This window comes from Gossypium arboreum, chromosome 3 (genome assembly GCF_025698485.1).
Source record: "Gossypium arboreum isolate Shixiya-1 chromosome 3, ASM2569848v2, whole genome shotgun sequence".
Lineage (NCBI taxonomy): Eukaryota > Viridiplantae > Streptophyta > Magnoliopsida > Malvales > Malvaceae > Gossypium > Gossypium arboreum.
In genome coordinates this window covers 126,434,874-126,453,854 of record NC_069072.1, presented here as the reverse complement: position 1 = coordinate 126,453,854, position 18,981 = coordinate 126,434,874, and the positions used below count along the sequence as shown (strand labels likewise).

Sequence of the window (18,981 nt, the reverse complement as noted above, 5' to 3'; positions counted from 1 at the left end):
TCCTTGTCATCTTTAAATTTCTCACCGTTGTAAGGTTTGAGGCGATGTCCTTTTACTTTGAAAGTACATTGCGATGGGTGACTTATTTCTACGGTGCCGTATAGGAAAACTGTTTTGACTACGAATGGACTTGACCATCGTGATTTAAGCTTCCCAAGAAATAATTTGAGTCTCGAGTTATATAATAGTACAAGATTTCCAACTTTAAATTGTTTATTTTTTCTTAACCGAGCATCATGGCGTCGTTTCGTTCCTTCCTTGTATAGTCTTGAATTTTTATATGCATAGGTTCGTCATTCGTCTAACTCGTTTAACTGTATTAATCTGTTTTCACTTGCAAGTTTGGGATCAAAGTTTAGAAATTTTATAGCCCATAATGCTTTATGTTCTAACTCAAATGGTAGATGATAACTTTTTTCATAAACGACTTTGTATGGTGATGTTTCTATGGGGGTCTTAAAAGCAGTTCTATAAGCCCATAATGCGTCATCTACTTTCATTGCCCAATCTTTCCTGTTTAATCCTACCGTCTTTTCTAAGATACGTTTCAGTTCTCGATTTGCCACTTCGACTTGGTCACTAGTTTGAGAATGGTAAGGGGTAGTTGTTTGGTGGTAAACCCTATATTTCTTGAGGGTCTTTTCAAATTGGGTGTTACAAAAATGAGTCCCCCTATCGCTAATGATTAATCTAGATGTTCCAAATCGAGAGAAAAGTTTTTTAAGGAAACATACCACTACTCTAGCATCATTTGTAGGCAGAGCTTGGTCTTCAACCCATTTAGACATATAATCGACAGCTACTAAGATGTATTTATTCCTAAATGAACTAGGGAATGAACCCATAAAGTCGATACCCCAAACATCAAATATTTCACATGAAAGCATATATGTCTAAGGCATTTCGTCACGGTTAGAGATATTACCTATCCTTTGGCATTTGTTACAAGAAATAATATACCTGTTGGCATCTTTGAATAAGGTGGGCCAATAAAAACCTGATTCAAGTATTTTATGTGCGGTCTTATTTCCACTGTAATGTCCTCCAGCTGGTCCTGAGTGGCAATGTTCAAAGATTTTTAATGCTTCTGTTCTTGTGATGCATCGCTGAATGACTTGATCTGCACATATACGGAAAAGAAAAGGATCTTCCCAAAAGTAGTTTTTCACATCAGTAAAGAATTGTTTCTTTTGCTGATGTGTCAACCCTTTTGGGATAACGTTAGCGGCTAAAAAATTTGCGATGTCTGCAAACCAAGGTACTTTCGAGTCAGAAATAGCAAAAAATTATTCTTCAGGGAACGAATCATTTATTTCCACTTCATCTAGCTCTTTAGTACTTGAATTTTCAAGCCTGGATAAATGATTAGCTGTGAGATTTTTTGCTCCTTTCTTATCTTGAATTTCCAAGTCGAATTCCTGCAATAACAAAATCCATCGAATGAGTCGAGGTTTTGCATCAGTCTTAGTTAACAGGTAGCGAATGGTAGAATGGTCAGTATAAACGACAACTTTAGACAATATTAGATATGGCCTAAATTTACCGAATGCAAAAACTACAGCTAACAATTCTTTCTCCGTGGTGGTGTAGTTTTCCTATGCGGCTGTCAAAGTTTTACTAGCATAATAAATAAGTTGAAAGTGCTTGTCCCTTCGCTGTCCCAAGACTGTACCTACTGCAAAGTCACTCACATCAGACATTAGTTCAAAAGGTAAATTCCAATCAGGTGCTATTATAATTAGAGCATTAATCAATTTATCCTTTAGAGTATTAAAATGATTCTAAACATTCCTGATCAAAATTAAAGAGCATATCTTTTTCTAGTAATTTGGTCAAAGGCTTAGCTATTTTAGAAAAATCTTTAATAAATATTCTATAAAACCCAACATGTCCTAAAAAACTTCTAATAGCCTTAACCGAACTAGGAGGTAATTTTTCAATGATTTCGACTTTAGATTTATCAACCTCAATCCCTTTACTAGAAATTTTATGTCCTAACACAATACTTTCTTGAACCATAAAATGACATTTTTCCCAGTTAAGTACAAGGTTAGTTTCCTCACATCTTATTAGAACTCGTTTTAAATTTTTTAGGCAAAGATGGAAAGAGTTACCGAATATCGAGAAATCATCCGTAAATACCTCCATGATATCTTCTATGAGTTCATCAAATATGACCATCATGCAGCGCTAGAACGTAGCAGGAGCATTACATAATCCAAAGGGCATTCTTCGATAAGAAAATGTACCATATGGACATGTAAATGTCATTTTTTCCTGATCTTCAGGGGCTATTAGGATTTGGAAATAGCCAGATAGTCCGTCTAAGAAGCAGTAGTACATGTGCCCTGGTAGTCTTTCCAACATTTGATCAATGAATGGCAAGGGGAAGTGATCTTTTCTCATGGCATCATTTAGCTTCCTATAGTCAATGCAAACTCTCCAACCTGTGACTGTCCTAGTTGGAATTAGTTCATTCTTCTCATTGGCTACTACAGTCATGCCTCCTTTGTTAGGAACAACCTGCACTGGACTTACCAAGAATTGTCAGAAATAGGATAAATAATTCCAGAATCTAGAAGTTTAATTACCTCAGCTTTAACCACTTCCTTCATGCTGGGGTTCAGTCGTCTTTGAGCTTGCACACATGGTTTATTCATCTTCCATTAAAATTTTGTGGGTGCAAAAAGAAGGGCTGATCCCTTTAATGTCAGAAATTTTCCAAGTTATGGCCTTTTTATGTTCTTTTAATACTTGGATTAATTCCTCTTTCTCTTTGGGTTGCAAATTGGACTCAATAATAACTAGTAATGTGGAATTATTTCCAAGGAATACGTATTCCAAGTAATTTGGTAATTGTTTGAGTTCCAGTTTGGGAGGTTCTTCAATAGAGGGTTTTTGCTTAAAATCATCGTTCCCTTTAATGTCCTCATATTCTACTTGTCTTTGGGAAGTTTCATTGAAGTTCAGTTTAGCTTTTATTTTACCTGTCTCAGAATCATCATCATCTATCTCCTCTCCTTGGGCATGGCATAGTTCCAACTTGTCCTTATGTATGATTTCTTGAAAAGAATCTTGAGCAGCATGATCAATAGAGTTAATAAAATAGCATGAGTCATCCTGTTCCCTAGAAAATCTCATAGCATCATAAATTTTAAAAATGATTTCTTTGTCACCTACTTTAAGTGCCATTTTACCATCACCCACATCAATAACAGCCCTAGCAGTGGCTAAAAGTTGACGCCCTAAGATTAAAGGCACTTCAACATCTTCATCCATATCAAGCACAATGAAGTCAACAGGGAATATAAATTTATCTATTTTTACAAGTATTTCCTCTATAATACCCCTAGGATATTTAATAGATCTATCAGCTAGTTGAATACTCATCCTAGTGGGTTTAGGTTCCCCAAAACCAAGTTGTTTAAACATTTTATATGGCATCAAATTAATGCTAGCACCTAAATCAACTAGTGCCTTATCAACGTTAAAACTACCAATTAAGCAGGGTATAATAAAACTTCCTGGATCTTTTAGTTTGGTTGGCAGTTTGTTTTAGAGTATAACCGAGCATTCCTCGTTAAGTTCCACTGTAGATAAGTCTTCAAACTTCCTTTTGTTTGTTAGGAGCTCCTTTAAAAATTTTGCGTATGTAGGCATCTGTGATATAGCTTCAACAAAAGGTAAGTTAATATGTAGTTGTTTAAAAAGTTCAAGGAATTTACCAAATTGTGCATCCATGCGGTCTTTCTTCAGCTTTTCTGGGTATGGAATTGGTGGTTTGTATTCCTTCGGCATTAGATTGCAATTGGTTTCAGATTTTACCTCCTCTTCTTTGCTTCTGTCAGCTTCTTATTGTGGCTTCTTTTCCGATTCAGCTAACACTTTCCCACTCCTCAGTGTAACTGCTTTCACATGTGCTGTTGGATTGGGTTCGGTGTTACTAGGTAGATTTCCTAGTGCTCTTTTTGAAATCATCTTAGCCAGCTGTCTAATTTGAGTTTCGAGCCCTTGGATCGATGCTTGTTGATTTTTGAGTGTCGTCTCGTTATTCTAAAAACGAGTCTCTAACACCAAGATGAATTTGGTTGGTATCTCCTCAAGTTTCGACTTTTTCTCCTGCTGGTATGGTGATTGCTGAAAGCCTTGGCCTCTCTATGAAAAATTTGGGTGATTCCTCCAACCTGCATTGTAAGTATTGCTATAAGGATTGTTTTGAGATCGAGGATTATTACCTATGTAATTTAACTACTCGTTCTCCATGTTGTGGCCATAAAGTGGGTATTCTGAATTGCTTGATCCACCTCTATTTGCTTCACACTGCATTACTGGGTAAACCTGTGAAGAACTAAGGAAACCATCAATTTTCTTATTCAAGAGTTCTACCTGATTAGAGAGCATGGTGACCGAATCGACGTTGTAAACACCGGTTGTTTTCATTGGCTTTATCCTCATGACTTACCACTGATAGTTATTCAGTGACATCTCCTCTATAAATTCATAGGCATTTTTAGGTGTTTTATTATTAATGGTTCTGCTAGCAGCTGCGTCAACCATTTGTCGAATCGAAGGATTCAAGCCATTATGAAAAGTTTGAACCTGTAGCCAGAGTGGTAACCTATGGTGAGGGCATCTTCGCAAAAGGTCCTTATATCTCTCACATGCATCGTAGAGTGTTTCTAAATCCATCTGCACAAAAGAAGAGATATCATTACGTAATTTAGCCATTTTAGCCGGCGGAAAATTTTTTAATAAGAACTTTTCGGTCATTTATTCCCAAGTAGTGATTGACCCTCGTGGTAACAAGTTCAACTATTGTTTAGCCTTATTCCTTAATGAAAAGGGAAACAACTGAAGGTGAATAGCGTCATTAGAAACGCCATTCATTTTAAAGGTATCGCAAAATTATAGGAAATTTTCCAAATGAGCGTTGGGATCTTCATCCTGCAAACCATCAAACTGAACAAATTATTGTATCATTTGAATTGTGTTAGGTTTCAGTTCAAAAATATTTGCAGCTACAGCAGGTCTAACTATGCTCGATTCAGTTCCTGTTAAAGAAGGCTTAGCATAATCATACATAGTGCGCGGAGCAGGATTCTGATTAACAGCAATCATAGGAGGTAGTGAATTTTCTTGGTTTTCAGCCATCTCCTCGATTGTGGTTGAAGTATTGTCTTCTTACTCGTCCTCTGTGTATCTTAGGCTTCGCCTTATTTCACGTTGGTTTCTGTGAACTGTGTAATCGATGTCACTGTCAAAAAGTAATGGTCTTGACGGGTTTCTTCTAGTCATAAACTAGAAAAACCTGGCAGAAGAAAATAAATGACGAGTTAGAAAAAAAATAAAAATTTAAATTGCAATAAAAGTAAAATGGCTAAAGTAATAAAAATAGAGTGTTCCTAATATCTTAGTTCCCCGGCAATGGCACCAAAAACTTGATGCGTGATATTCGTAACAGGTTTTAAAGATTTATAAATAAAACGTTCTTAAGACTAACTTATTATCACGATTAAGACAAGTGTACCTATCGAACAGTAGTATAGTTCAGCAAGATCGGATTGTCGAACCCAAAGGAACTACAAGTACTAGTATTTACTTCTTTTTTATTATCTAGCCTAAGAATAATGGGGTTTGTTCTAACTAACTAATTAACTAAACTAAGAATTCACAGAAAAATAGAATTGGGGAATTACTTTTGGAAAAATGATTGAATTAAGACAATACCTAAGGAGAAATCCACCTAGACTTCACTTGTTATTTGACTCTGAATCAGGATTTATTCATTTGACTTGATCCGTAAAAATCCCTAAGTTATATTATTATCTCTCTTGAGACTAACAACGTCTAACCCTAGGTTGAATAAATGAAATCTCTTTCTAATTAACTCCCTAGGGTTGCATTAACTCAATCTATGGATCCCCTTATTAGGTTTCACCCTAATCCGACAAAATCTTGTTACCCTATCTCTAGGCGCGCAATCAACTCCGCTTAATTATGACAAATATACTCTTAGACAAGGTCTATTCCTTCTCTGAATAAGAGCTTAACTTGAATTAATATCCTGGAATATCAAAACAAGAATAAAGAACACATAATTAAGAACAAGTCAAATATTTATCCTACAATTCAGATAATAATAATAAGATCTGTCTTAGGTTTCATTCCCCTTAGGTATTTAAGGGTTTTAGTTCATAAATAAAAAGGTAAACATCTCAGAAGAATAATGAATACAAAACATAAAGAAAAACCCAAAACTCCTGAAGGGAAATTGAGGGGAGATCTTCAGTCTTGATGATGAATCTGGCTTCTGAGATGGATCAATCAGCTTTCCTTGAGCAATTCTCTGCTTCCTCCTCTATGTGTCATCTTTCCTCCTCCTCTAGGGTGTATTTATAGGCTTTAAAATGCCTAAGAACCCTCAAAATTGACCTTTTCCGAATTAGGCTCAATTTGGACTCGACAGGGACACGCCCGTGTGCGATTGCTTAAGGCCATGGTTGATTGTGTGATTTCATGGTAGGTTTTAAATATTTATAATTACTCATTCTTGAACTAACTACTATCGCAATGTAGGCAAATGTACCTACCGAACAGTAGTATAGTTTTAGCAAGATCGGATTTTCGAACCCAAAGGAACTAAAAGTACTAGCAATGACTGTCCTTTTATTATCTAGCCTAATAATAAAGAGATTTTGTTTTAATTAACTAATTATCTAAACTAAGAACTCACAAAGTAAAGAATTAGGGAATTGCTTTTGGGGAAAATTGATTGACTTAAGACAATACCTAAGGAAAAATCCATCTAGACTTTACTTGTTATTCTGGCTCTGAATCGGACGATTTATTCATTCAACTTGTTCCATAGAGATCCATAAGTTATGTTATTATCTCTACTCAAGACTAATAACGTCTAATCCCTAGATTGAATAACTAAGACTTTTCTCTAATTAACATTCTATGGTTGCATTAACTCGATCTATGGATCCCCTTATTACGTTTCACCCTAATCCGGCAAAATCTTGTCACCCTATTTCTAGGCACGCAATCAACTCTGCTTAATTATGACAAAAGTACTCTTAGACAGGGTCTATTCCTCCTCTGAATAAGAGCATGTCTTGAATCAGTATTCTGGGATATCAAAACAAGAATTAAGAACACATAATTAAGAACAAGTTAAATATTTATCATACGATTCAGAAAATAATAACAAGATTCGTCTTAGGTTTCATTCCCCTTAGCTATTTAGGGGTTTTAGTTCATAACTAAATAAGAAAACATCTCAGAAGAAATAAGAATACAAAACATAAAGAAAACCCAAAACTCCTAAAGGGAAATTGGGGAGAGATCTTCAGTCTTGATGATGAATCCGGCTTCTGAGCTGGATCAATCGGCTTCTTTGGAGTAATTCCTTACCCCCTATTCTCCATCTTCTTTTTTCTTCCTCCTCTAGGGTGTATTTATAGGCTTTGGAATGCCTAAAAGCCCTCAAAAGTGGCCTTTTCCAAATTGGACTCAACTTGGGCTCGCTAGGGACACGCCCGTGGCACACGCCCGTGTTCGATTACTTCAGGCCGTGTTCGAGCTTGCCAAATTGACACGGCCATGTGGTCTGCCCGTGTGGGGAAGTCCAGGCCGTGTTCAATTCGTACTTTGGCCCATTTTCTCCGTTTTTGCCCGTTTCTTGTTCCTTTCGCTTTCCTATACTCTCCTAAGTATAAAACATGAAATTAAAGCATTAGGAGCATCGATTTCACCAATTCTAATGAGAAATCATCCATAAAATGCATTAAACATGGGGTAAAAATATGTATAAATTACGGTTTATCAGTGGTCAAGCCTGTTAAATAGGCACAGGCGTGTAGTCCACCCCTGTGAGTCGTGCTTCGATTCTGCTAAATTGACATGACCGTGTGGTATGCCCGTGTGAGGAGGTCCAGGCCATGTTGATTTTGTATGTTGGCTCATTCTCTCTGTTTTTGGCCCGTTTCTCGTTCCTTTCACTCTCCTATGCTCACCTAAGTATAAAACATGAAATTAAGGCATTAGGAGCATCGAATTCACCAAATCTAAGGAAAAATCATCCATAAATTGTGCTAAGCATGGGATAGAATTATGTATAAATTACGGTTTATCATAAATTAATTAGGTAAATTTGGATACTTGATTGACATGTTTTTAAGTTGTCATTTGATGTGCCTAAGGGCATATTGGTTTTATCTGGTGATAATGCATGTTTGAGACTTGATTTTTAGCTTGATTTGAATGCCTTGTTATGGCTTATTAATGTGCAATTTGTTGGAGGCTAGGTTGGTGTCAATTTGGGTGAGAAATGTGACTTAGAAAATGGCCTATTTTCGTTCGCACGGGTAGATACACGAGTGTGTGTCTAGTCGTGTATGACACACGGTCGTGTGTCCCAAGTACCTTCTTAAAAATGCAAGTCAATATGCTCACACGGCCTAGCACACGGGCGTGCATGTGACTTGACCATGTGACCCCTACAGTGTTAAAAATTTTGAATATTTCTGAAAAATTCTCTGAGTTACCGATTTAGTCCTTACTTGTTTCTAATATGTATTTTGAGCCTTGAGGGCTCGTTTAAGGGACTATATAAATAATTTTGATTATTTTATTATGAATATTGATATGTAATGAAACATTTGAAATTGTTGTTTGATTGATCCGTAAACCCCGGTAATACTCTGTAACCCTATTCTTGCGACAGATTTGGGTTAGGGATGTTACACCCACACATTTCATTTGTTGTATGGGGAGTGCATCATCACTCTGGAAGATGTTTCATTGTAACTCGGGCTCCTAATCGACAACAGTGCAATTACAGGTGTAAATACAGTGTCTGAACTGGCGACGCTTTACTATTACTTACTAGGACACTCGTTCGGTGATAGTGGAGATAAATTTACAAGTTTGAGAATTTCATGGTTGAAGGGAAATTTCGAAACTTTACTGAGTACTGCCACTGAACGAGAGATGATGTGCACTGCTCGAGCATATATAATGCATTTGATAAGGGGTGTACTCATGCTAGATGCAAATAACAACAATGTCCACTTGATGTACTTGCCTCTGTTATTTGATTTGATAGCTGCTCGTTCGTACATCATGGTTCAATCTTCTCTTTAAAGAAGAGAGCATCATCCGATTCCTTTATATTATTTTTTCTTTTAATTTAGGGATTGAAAAACTAGAGGAAAAAATAGGGTTTAACGAAGATAAAACACAGTAAATAAATTTATTTCTCAAAAATAAAGATCGATAATAGAAAAAATAATAGAGCAAAAAGGAGCTCAGAAAAAAATATGGGTAGAGAGACTTATCAGCACAAATTAAAATCAGCGTGGTGCATGACTTTCTCTAACTTTCTCATCATTGCCCAAATTCTACAATAAGAAATGAAATTTGAAAAGAAATTAATAAGAAAAAAGAACCTGCAGACTGAACTGAGAGATCCAATGGCGGAGGCAGTTTGCTAGATTTGACACTTTATAAAGAGGGAAGAAGAAACCCTAATCCTATTTACCCTTTTTATCATGGCTTTGCTTTTGGACTCTGGCTTTGGGATAGTCGTGGGCTCAAACGCCTAAGACTTCAATTTAAGTAGAAGTGAGTGTTTAGTCAAATTAAATGGAAAAGTTTTGATTAATCAATTTAAAAATTCAAATCAAATAAAATTATTTAAATTAAATTTAAATATGTAAAATTAAAATATTATTTTAATATAATAATTTCATATAAAATATATAAATTTAAAATCATATATATTTTATAAAATTTCAAAGTAAAATAAAATAAAATACACTTACTTTATTTCATTTAAAAAATATTTTAAGTTTGTTTATCTATTCTTTAGAATCTCTTTTATATAAGTTCTATTAAAATATAGATTTTTAATTTTTATATATATTTTAATTTCTAAAATTACTTTAAATTATTTTAAATTTATTTCAATTTTTAAAATTTTTTGGAACACCTATTCAAAATTATAAAATTAAACTCCGACTACTTTAGTTATTCAATATTGGATTGGTTGATAATTAATTCATATCAGTCTTGAATTGAAATCCTCAATTATGAATACATATATAATGTATAATACTATTATAAAGAATAATATAAAATTAGTATTTATAATTTGATGAGAAATTAAATTATAAATACTCAAAACTAATTTAATAATTAATTATTTAAAAGATAATGGTCCTTAACAAATAAGATTATCTCATATATCTTTTTATGCTTCCACATATAATCTTGTTTTTTATTTTATTCACATTATAAATCTTGATTTTATTAAGTTTTTTATCAAGAATTTTTACGCTTTTAGACCATCGGCGCCAAAACCATGGTTGCTTTTGAACAGCCCAATTAACTCATTAAATCTTATCAGCAAGAAACCACCATATCGACAATGTCTCAAAGAGTTAAGAGGATTGCATCAAGAAAGGCAGATTCGTACCTTTCGCAGCACACAAGATTTACTGATGTGCTTGTAAACAGAAGCCAATTAAAAATTTCTCCCTACAGGACTGCGCTTTGAGTCAAATTTCAATTTTGTGCGATTTGGACGAACTTTCAGTAATATGTTTAGATACCAGGCTACTCTTATGGGAAAATAGAAGAAGGGCTTAGGATTTAATAGTTGCGAACAATGGGGTTGTAAGGGCCTAACAATTTTCTCAATCTGGTAGTCTCAATCGGCTAAATTGGAAATACGATATTTTCAGGCTGAAGAGAAAGACATTCCAACAGTGCAAGTGGTGACCAGCCAACATCCATTAGTTACCAACCATAACCATTTTCTCAATCATTTAGTATTGTTGTTTCTTATTTGCTTTTATTTGGTGTTCTGTGTTTCGGTATCGATGAAAATTCTACCAATATGATTTCGAAGTATCGATGAGTATTACTTTATACTCTTATAAACTTAAATCGAAATACAAAAGATTAAAAACCTAATATATTTCGATTTTCCGAAAAGGAACTATAATTTATCAGTCAATACTTGGTTCTTTATTAAACTAAATTATAAAAATAGAGGAACCATCAGAAACCAAAAATTATCCCCAGTAGCAAAATAGCTATACGGTCCGCATCATGGTTCAATCTTCTCTTCAAAGAAGATCGCATCATTTGGTTCCTTTATTTCAATTTTCCTTTTAACCTTGGGAACTGAAAAACGAAGATAATCAAACACTGGTAAAAAATTCCTTCGTAAAAAATATAGAATGAAAAAGAGCTCAGAAAAAAACTATGGGTAGAGAGACTTATCAGCACAAATTAAAATCAGCGTGGTGCATGACTTTCTCTAATTTTCTCATCATCGCCCAAATTATACGATAAGAAATGAAATTTGAAACAAAGTTAATAACAAAATAAAGAAATAAAGAACCTGCAGACTAACCTGAGCGATCCCATGTAAGTAACAAGGAAGCTCTTGGCGGAGGCACTTTGCTAGATTTGACACTTTATAAAGGGAAGAAGAAGCTCTATAAAGAACAACCCTAATCGAGCATCTCGCGTTTTAAATTTTTATTGTCATTACAATATTACCCTCAATTACCTTTACTATTTACCTTTTTTTTTTTTTTTGTCATGGCTTTGTTTTTGGACTCTAGTTTTGGGATAGTCGTGGGCTTAAAGGCCTTAAAGAATTCAATTCAAGGCTTCGCAAGAGTAGATAATTTATTCATATTGGCGCCAAACCCAGGGTTGCTTTTCAACAGCCCAATTAACTCATTAACTCGTTCGAGCCATGCCAGAAGCGTCCCGACTCAATGCGTCTAAAGTTTCTGTCCAGAACTCTGCCAACCTCCGAGTCGAGCTCGTTTCTTCACCGCTCTTTCTTCTCAACGATTCTTCCCCAGTCAACTCACTCGAGCGGGAGCCCACAACACGAGAGATACACCCACCTGTTAAGGCTATGCTTGCGACAATGCAGAGAAGTCAAAACTCATTACATGTTCGACGAAATGTCTCAGACAACAGAGCGGGCTTTGAAAGCCGGCAAATTGATACACGCACAGGGTTTGGAACTTGGGTTTTGGACAAAAGGGTTGTTGGGAAATGCAATTCTTGATCTTTATGCTAAATGTGGAGATGTGGGTTCTGCTGAGAAGGCGTTTCTTAGCCTAGAAAAGAGAGATGTATTCTCTTGGAACTCAGTTATTTCGATGTATTCAAAACGAGGACTGGTAGATGAAGTGGTCAAGAGTATCGGACCTTTACTGAATAGTGGGGTCTTGCCAAATGAGTTCACGTTGTCCACTCTTTTATCTGCATGTGCCAGGTTGAAAGATGTTGAATTTGGTAGACTGGTGCATTGTTGTGTTGTTAAAATGGGGCTTGAAACGAGTTCTTTCTGTGAAGGTGCTCTTATCGATATGTATAGCAAGTGTAATTATGTAACTGATGCTAGGAAGGTGTTTGATGGTTCAATGGATCTTGATACCATTTCTTGGACATCGATGGTTGCGGGTTATGTTCAGGTTGGCTTGCTTGAGGAAGCATTAGAAGTGTGTGAAAGCATGCTGAAGGCTGGTCGTGTTCCTGATCAGGTGGCTTTTGTCACTATCATAAATGCATTTGTTGGTTTAGGTAGACTTGACGATGCACAGGCCTTGTTTTCCGAGATGCCAAATCCGAATGTTGTAGCCTGGAATGTGATGATTTCAGGGCATGCCAAGAGAGGTTATGAGGTGGAGGCTATTAAAATTTTCCAAAACATGAGGGCATCTGGGGTTAAGTCCACGCGCTCCACATTGGGAAGCATGTTCAGTGTGATTGCTAGTTTAGCATCTTTAGAGTTCGGCTTATTACTTCATGGTGAAGCAATTAAACAAGGGTTGAATTCTAACGTTTATGTTGGAAGCTCTTTAATTAATATGTATGCTAAGTGTGACAAAATTGATGCTGCAAAGAAAGTATTTGATGAGTTGCATGAGAAAAATGTTGTCTTGTGGAATGCAATGCTCGGAGGTTATGCGCAAAATGGGTATGCTGATGAAGTAATTGAATTATTCTCTCAGATGAAGGGGTCTAATTCTCAGCCTGATGAATTTACCTATACCAGTATCTTGAGTGCATGTGCTTGCTTAGGATGTCTGGAAACAGGTCGCCTGTTTCATGCATTTATTATCAAGAACAAATTTGCATCAAATTTATTTGTGGTGAATGCATTGGTTGATATGTATGCAAAATCTGGGGCTCTAAAAGAAGCAAGGCAGCAATTTGAGATCATAAAAGATCGGGATAATGTTTCTTGGAATGCAATTATTGTTGGATATGTTCAAGATGAGAATGAGCTTGAGGCATTTAACATGTTCCGAAGAATGATTTTATATGGAGTTTTGCCCGATGAGGTGTCCTTGGCCACTATACTCAGTGCTTGTGCGAATGTTCTGAGTCTTGAGCTGGGGAAGCAAGTCCATTGTCTAGCAGTCAAATCTAGTTTAGATAAGAGCCTCTACGCTGGAAGTTCCCTTATTGACATGTATGCCAAGTCTGGGGCCATTAGGGATGCACGTAAAGTCCTCCAAGGTATGCCTCAATGGAGTGTGGTCTCCATTAATGCTATGATTACTGGGTATGCACCAAACGATTTAGAAGAAGCAATTATCTTATTACAAGAGATGCAGGTCGATGGATTGAAACCATCTGAAGTAACATTTACAAGCCTTTTAGATGCTTGTAATGAACCTCATAAGTTAAACCTAGGAAAGCAAATCCATTGTTGTATAATAAAGAGAGGCCTTTTGTATGACGAAGAGTTCTTGGGGGTCTCACTCCTGTGCATGTACTTGAACTCCCTTAGAGATACAGATGCAAGAATTCTGTTTGAAGAGTTCCAAAACCGAAAAAGTGCAGTCTTATGGACTGCATTAGTTTCGGGTCATACTCAAAATGATTGCAATGAGGAAGCCCTACACTTATTCCAAGAGATGCGTAGCTACAACATAATACCTGACCAAGCTACATTTGTTAGTGTCCTTAGAGCATGTGCTGTTTTGTCTTCTTTGCAAGAAGGCAGGCAGATCCACACTCTAATTCATCACACCGGTTATGCTTTAGACGAGTTAACAACTAGTGCCCTTGTAGATATGTATGCTAAATGCGGGGAAGTTAAACATTCTGCACAAGTTTTCAAGGAAATGAATAGCAAGAACGGAATCAGTTGCTGGAACTCAATGATAGTTGGGCTTGCTAAAAACGGTTATGCAGAAGATGCATTGAGAATATTTTTTGAGATGAAGCAAGCACAAGTAATGCCTGATGATGTCACATTCCTCGGTGTTCTTACTGCATGTAGTCATGCAGGGAAGGTATATGAAGGTCGTCGAATTTTTGACATGATGGTTAATTATGGGATTCAGCCAAGAGTAGATCATTGTGCCTGCATTGTTGATCTTCTTGGACGATGGGGATTTCTTAAAGAAGCAGAGGATTTCATTGACAGTTTAAAGTTTGAACCGGATGCTATGATTTGGGCTGCACTACTTGGTGCTTGTAGAATACATGGAGATGAAATTAGAGGACGGCGGGCTGCGGAGAAGCTGATTGAATTGGAACCTGAAAATTCATCGCCCTATGTGCTGCTTTCTAACATATATGCTGCAACAGGGAACTGGGATGAGGTTAATGCATTGAGGAGGAAAATGAGAGAAAAAAGAGTCCAGAAGCACCCTGGTTGTAGCTGGATTGTGGTGGGACAGAAAACGAATTTGTTCATTGCAGGAGATAAGTCTCATCCTAAAGCAGATGAAATTGAAGAAATTTTGAAGGATTTGGTAGTATTGATGAGAGAAGATGGGTGTGCTCCAGAAGTGGATACATTGTTGTTGCATGAGGACGAGTGATAAAAGCCTCACTTTGCAGCACAGCTTCATGCCAGGGCAAACAGTCGAGTCATTGCTGTTGTGTAGTGTTAGATTATAATTAGGGGTATGGATTCGGTTGGTTGGATTTTTATATATCAAAATGAAATAACAATTGATTTTTTTATTACTTTTTTAAAGATTTATTTATAAAATAAAATAAAAGAATTATCATTATAAAACATTTTTAAAATAGTATATTTGGGTTGGGTTATTTTATATTCAAGTATTTAATTTTATATTTGGATAACTAATTGAGTAGTTTAATTGAGGTTGGTTATTTATTAAAATTAATTAATTTGGCTATATTATATTTGGGTAATAGAATTGGATTAATTAATTGTGTTAAGTTATTTTATATTTAAGATTGTTTATATCAAGGTTGTTTGAATTAGGCTAGTTTGAATAGAAATTCGTCTAAGAAAAAACGTTGAACAGGTTGATCTAAAAATCGATACGGACAGTTCGAATTAAATTCTTAATATTTTTTTTAATTTTTATAAATTTTTAATGATTTATTTAATTAAATCGGACGGTTTGATTGAACCAATTTGACCAATTAATCAATGTGTTAACTAGTTTGACCACCAATGCAGTTTTAAAAACATTGGTTTATATATTGGTATTAGATATTGTGTATTTGAATATTGGGTTTAGTTTAATGCTTAATCAGTTTATTTGATTTGGATATCTAAAAAAATCAATTGAATAAATTGCTAAAATTGAATAAGCTAATTGAAAAACTAAAAGAATCAATTTATTTGGTTCAAATTTTCAACTTGTTAGGTTCAACCAACGTTGGATAAAGTTAAATGATTAGTTTTAAAATTTTGAGGTAATATTTTTCTTTTTTTTTCTTTTTATCTATACTTATATGATGTGATTGATTAAGTTGATTTATGAATCAATTATACATTAACTTAGTTTAGAAAATTACTTAAAATTGATTTTTAATGATGAATCTTAATATAATGGATAAATGGTGTTTTCGGTTTTATTAATTTTATATTAAATGCTTAAATAAAACTACTAAAATTGAAGTCTAAATAGTGAATCTAAGTCTATAGAAAATTTTATTTGTGAGTACTTTATTACTCAACATATGATTCAATTATTAAATGCTAAGGTGTTTTGGGGTAGAGAACTCAATGCTTTATCCCCTCCTCATCACAGAACTTTCCAAATTCCTCATTTTTGAACTCACGTCCATGGTCACTACACACCCTCTTTATCATAACAATAACTCTTTCTTGCTCATTCATCAACTCTCTGCACAGTTTTTTAAATTCATCAAAAGTATCTGATTTTTCTCTATCTCATCCCTCTAAGACTTTCTGTTTGCATAGGCCAAAACAAGTTTATGCGCACAAGTTCAAAAAGTGCCTTGGTCTATACATAAGTCATCTTCTTATGCTTCTCTCTGTGTTGCTTCCCTTTCATACAATTGCTACAAACTTTAGAAATGCTCCTTGTTAACTTGGGTATTCCTCGAATAACTTCATACCTTACCAGTTTTTTTAGTCCTTCAAAATGCAAGTAACCAAGTTTCTCATGCCAAAGTTCTAACTCAAAAGTTGTAAAACTATTATAATGAACATTTATCATAACCTAGTAACTATTATCAAAAGTGTGTGCTCCCTCTATGATCACTTTATCATCACCATTTGTCACAATACATTTACTTTTGTGAAATTCGCAACAATACCTTGATCACAGAGTTGACTAATACTCACCAAGTTGGCTTTGAGGTTATTTACTAGAAAGACATTCTTCAATAAGGGCATTATTGGCACATTCAGAGTTCCTTTGTCAAGTATTAGGCTTTTATTCCAATTGCCTATTTGACCAAGACAACATATTCATCCTTTAATTGAATGTTAATCTCACACACTATCCTTCATTTCCCTAGCATCACCTAATAAGTCTTTAGAAAATCTTCATTAATTCCATCATTAACTTCTTCATCAGAATCATCATCAATTGTGGTGGCAATGAAAGCAATTAATGAAAAATTGATGATCTTTTTCTATTTCAGATCCACTAGAAGAGTCCTCATCACTCCAAGTCACACAAAGTGACTTCTTGTTTTTTTCTTCTTGTTCTTTGGAGTGTTGCACGCTTAGTTTGGATATGGTCATAACCTTATTCGTAGCATTGCAAACTTTTTTCCTTGTCTTCCTCAACTTCTTCTTTGAATACAATTCCTTTTAACTTGGTTTTGGAAGCATTAGCACTAACTTCAAACTTCTTAAATCTAGTCAATTATTTATTGAAAGCCTTATTAAAATTTTGAGTAAGTAAGACTATTTGCTCTTGCAAGTCTTCCAAGGTAGTATTCTGAGAAGTGGGAACTTCCTTATTTACTTAGAAAGCAATATTTTTATCACATTTTCTTTTGCTATGCTTTACTTTATCTAAATTCATCTCAAAGGTTTGTAAAGAACCAATGAGCTCATCTATAGCCAATTGCTTAAGATTTTCAGCCTCCTCAATAGCAATAACCTCGATGGAGAACCTCTAAGGGAGAGATCTTAGCACTTTTCTCACAATCTTAACATTCAAATATTCCTCTTCCAATACAAAGGTTTGGTTTGGCAAATCACATAATTTGGCATTAAAACTCCCCAATTATCTCTGATCCTTACATTCTCAAACTTTCAGACTTAGAAGTTAGTATTTTTATTTTTGATTGCTTGACTGTGGAATTTCATGAGCAGTTTCCAAGATGTCCCAAGCATTATTTACAATAGTGCACTAGGCAATTCTTTTGAAGTCGTACATGTCATCACTATAGACAATAACATACAAGCCATTTGAATTTGCATTAGCCTATTTTTCCTCTTCAATAGTCCACTAAGCCTTTGGCTTGACTACCCTATCATCATTAATATACATTTTGGGAGATTTCCAACTAATCAAAACTACACACCAAGCGTTCTAATCAATAAATTTTATATAAGCCTTCATGTTTTCTTTCTAGTATGCATAATTGACAACTTCGAGCATCAGGGGTCTAGATGTGGATGAACCTTCCACATCTTGTTTTAGCAACACTTTAGATCTCTACTAGCTACTTTAAGTGGTAGGCTTTGATACCAATTGAAATTTCTAATTCATTGCTTAGACTCAAACAAAGAGGTGCCTAAGATGGTCGCCACTCCTTCAAGCACTAAATGGAAAATAGAAAACACACGAGACAAAATGAGTTGTTCACGTAGTTTGGTTTCCTTAAGTTTGCGGAGCCTAGTTAAGTGAGAAATATGCACTCTCTTCAATAATTACGAAGTAGCCTTCTCAATCATATACAACTTGATAATTTCCCTCACCCTTATACTTTGAAGATACAATACTCTAACCACTGGATTCACCCCTTGTGAATACAGTAAGTAAACCACAACACAAAGGTTTTACTATCAAAATAGCACTCTAATAATTATATTCTCAAAAAAAATAGATTAAGTGCCTAACTCTAAGTCCATTCATTTATTTACGTTTCTCAAATATATAGACTATAATTTCAAAACTTTCTTACAAATAAATATCTAATTCAACCCCACTAAAATAGTAATACCGTAAGAATAACAATTATAATAACACATAATGTAAATATGGACTCTTGGTAGCTCATTGTTCGTGACATTCAAATGATGTGCAAGTATAAACAGTTGTAAACAAGTAATAAAGTAGTAAGTATAGAGTTATCTTCCCTACATAGGTTGTATAAGTAAATCAACAATTGCAAAGTCAATTATTTACAATTCAGTGGAAAATAAAGATTGTAATTTGAAGGTTTACTTAAGGATTAAAACTAAATAAAACTAAGCATGTAAACAAATTAAATAACTACACAAAAAAAATAGTAATTGACAAATTTAACAAAACAATTACATGAAAGGCTAGAATAATTGTTTCTCTTTAATATGCAATTAATGAAGGCAATGCTATAAATTGCTACGACTAACTCATGGCAATATGATGATTTATTAATCCAATTTCTTCAAGTTGTAGGCTTCTCTTGAAGTCCTACATCAATATTTTAATTACTTAACATATATCTATGCCAAATTAATATTAAGATCACCTTTTT

At 34.8% G+C, this 18,981-nt stretch overlaps 1 protein-coding gene, 2 long non-coding RNA genes and 3 other non-coding genes across 7 annotated transcripts; 2 read left to right on the top strand and 4 right to left on the bottom strand.

The window, feature by feature from the left end:
• Positions 1–4,615: 4,615 nt before the first annotated feature.
• LOC128291282 (small nucleolar RNA R71) lies at positions 4,616–4,722 on the top strand. The gene has a single exon (XR_008281058.1). It is a non-coding gene; the product is annotated as a small nucleolar RNA R71 (small nucleolar RNA).
• Positions 4,723–7,165: 2,443 nt separating this feature from the next.
• On the bottom strand, positions 7,166–9,613 carry LOC128290639 (uncharacterized). 2 transcript variants are annotated; one of them, XR_008280421.1, is made up of 3 exons: positions 9,453–9,613; positions 7,822–8,018; positions 7,166–7,711 (listed from the first exon to the last, which is right to left on the bottom strand). It is a non-coding gene; the product is annotated as an uncharacterized LOC128290639 (long non-coding RNA). The 2 variants fall into 2 exon arrangements; XR_008280420.1 differs by having other exon boundaries at positions 7,166–8,018.
• LOC128290901 (small nucleolar RNA Z221/R21b) lies at positions 9,308–9,399 on the bottom strand. Its single transcript, XR_008280679.1, has one exon. It is a non-coding gene; the product is annotated as a small nucleolar RNA Z221/R21b (small nucleolar RNA).
• Positions 9,614–10,907: 1,294 nt separating the features above from the next.
• Positions 10,908–11,558, bottom strand: LOC108475563 (uncharacterized). Its single transcript, XR_001869988.2, has 2 exons — positions 11,426–11,558; positions 10,908–11,193 (listed from the first exon to the last, which is right to left on the bottom strand). It is a non-coding gene; the product is annotated as an uncharacterized LOC108475563 (long non-coding RNA).
• On the bottom strand, positions 11,258–11,350 carry LOC128290902 (small nucleolar RNA Z221/R21b). The gene has a single exon (XR_008280680.1). It is a non-coding gene; the product is annotated as a small nucleolar RNA Z221/R21b (small nucleolar RNA).
• A 91-nt stretch (positions 11,559–11,649) lies between the features above and the next one.
• On the top strand, positions 11,650–15,076 carry LOC108474894 (pentatricopeptide repeat-containing protein At3g09040, mitochondrial). The gene has a single exon (XM_017776934.2). The coding sequence runs from the start codon at positions 11,799–11,801 to the stop codon at positions 14,874–14,876; it is 3,078 nt and encodes a 1,025-aa protein (XP_017632423.1). The 5' UTR covers positions 11,650–11,798; the 3' UTR covers positions 14,877–15,076.
• Positions 15,077–18,981: the final 3,905 nt, after the last annotated feature.

Excerpts from the sequence above, each read along its gene's own strand:
- LOC108474894 (XM_017776934.2), top strand. The coding sequence starts at position 11,799 with ATGCGTCTAAAGTTTCTGTCCAGAACTCTGCCAACCTCCGAGTCGAGC.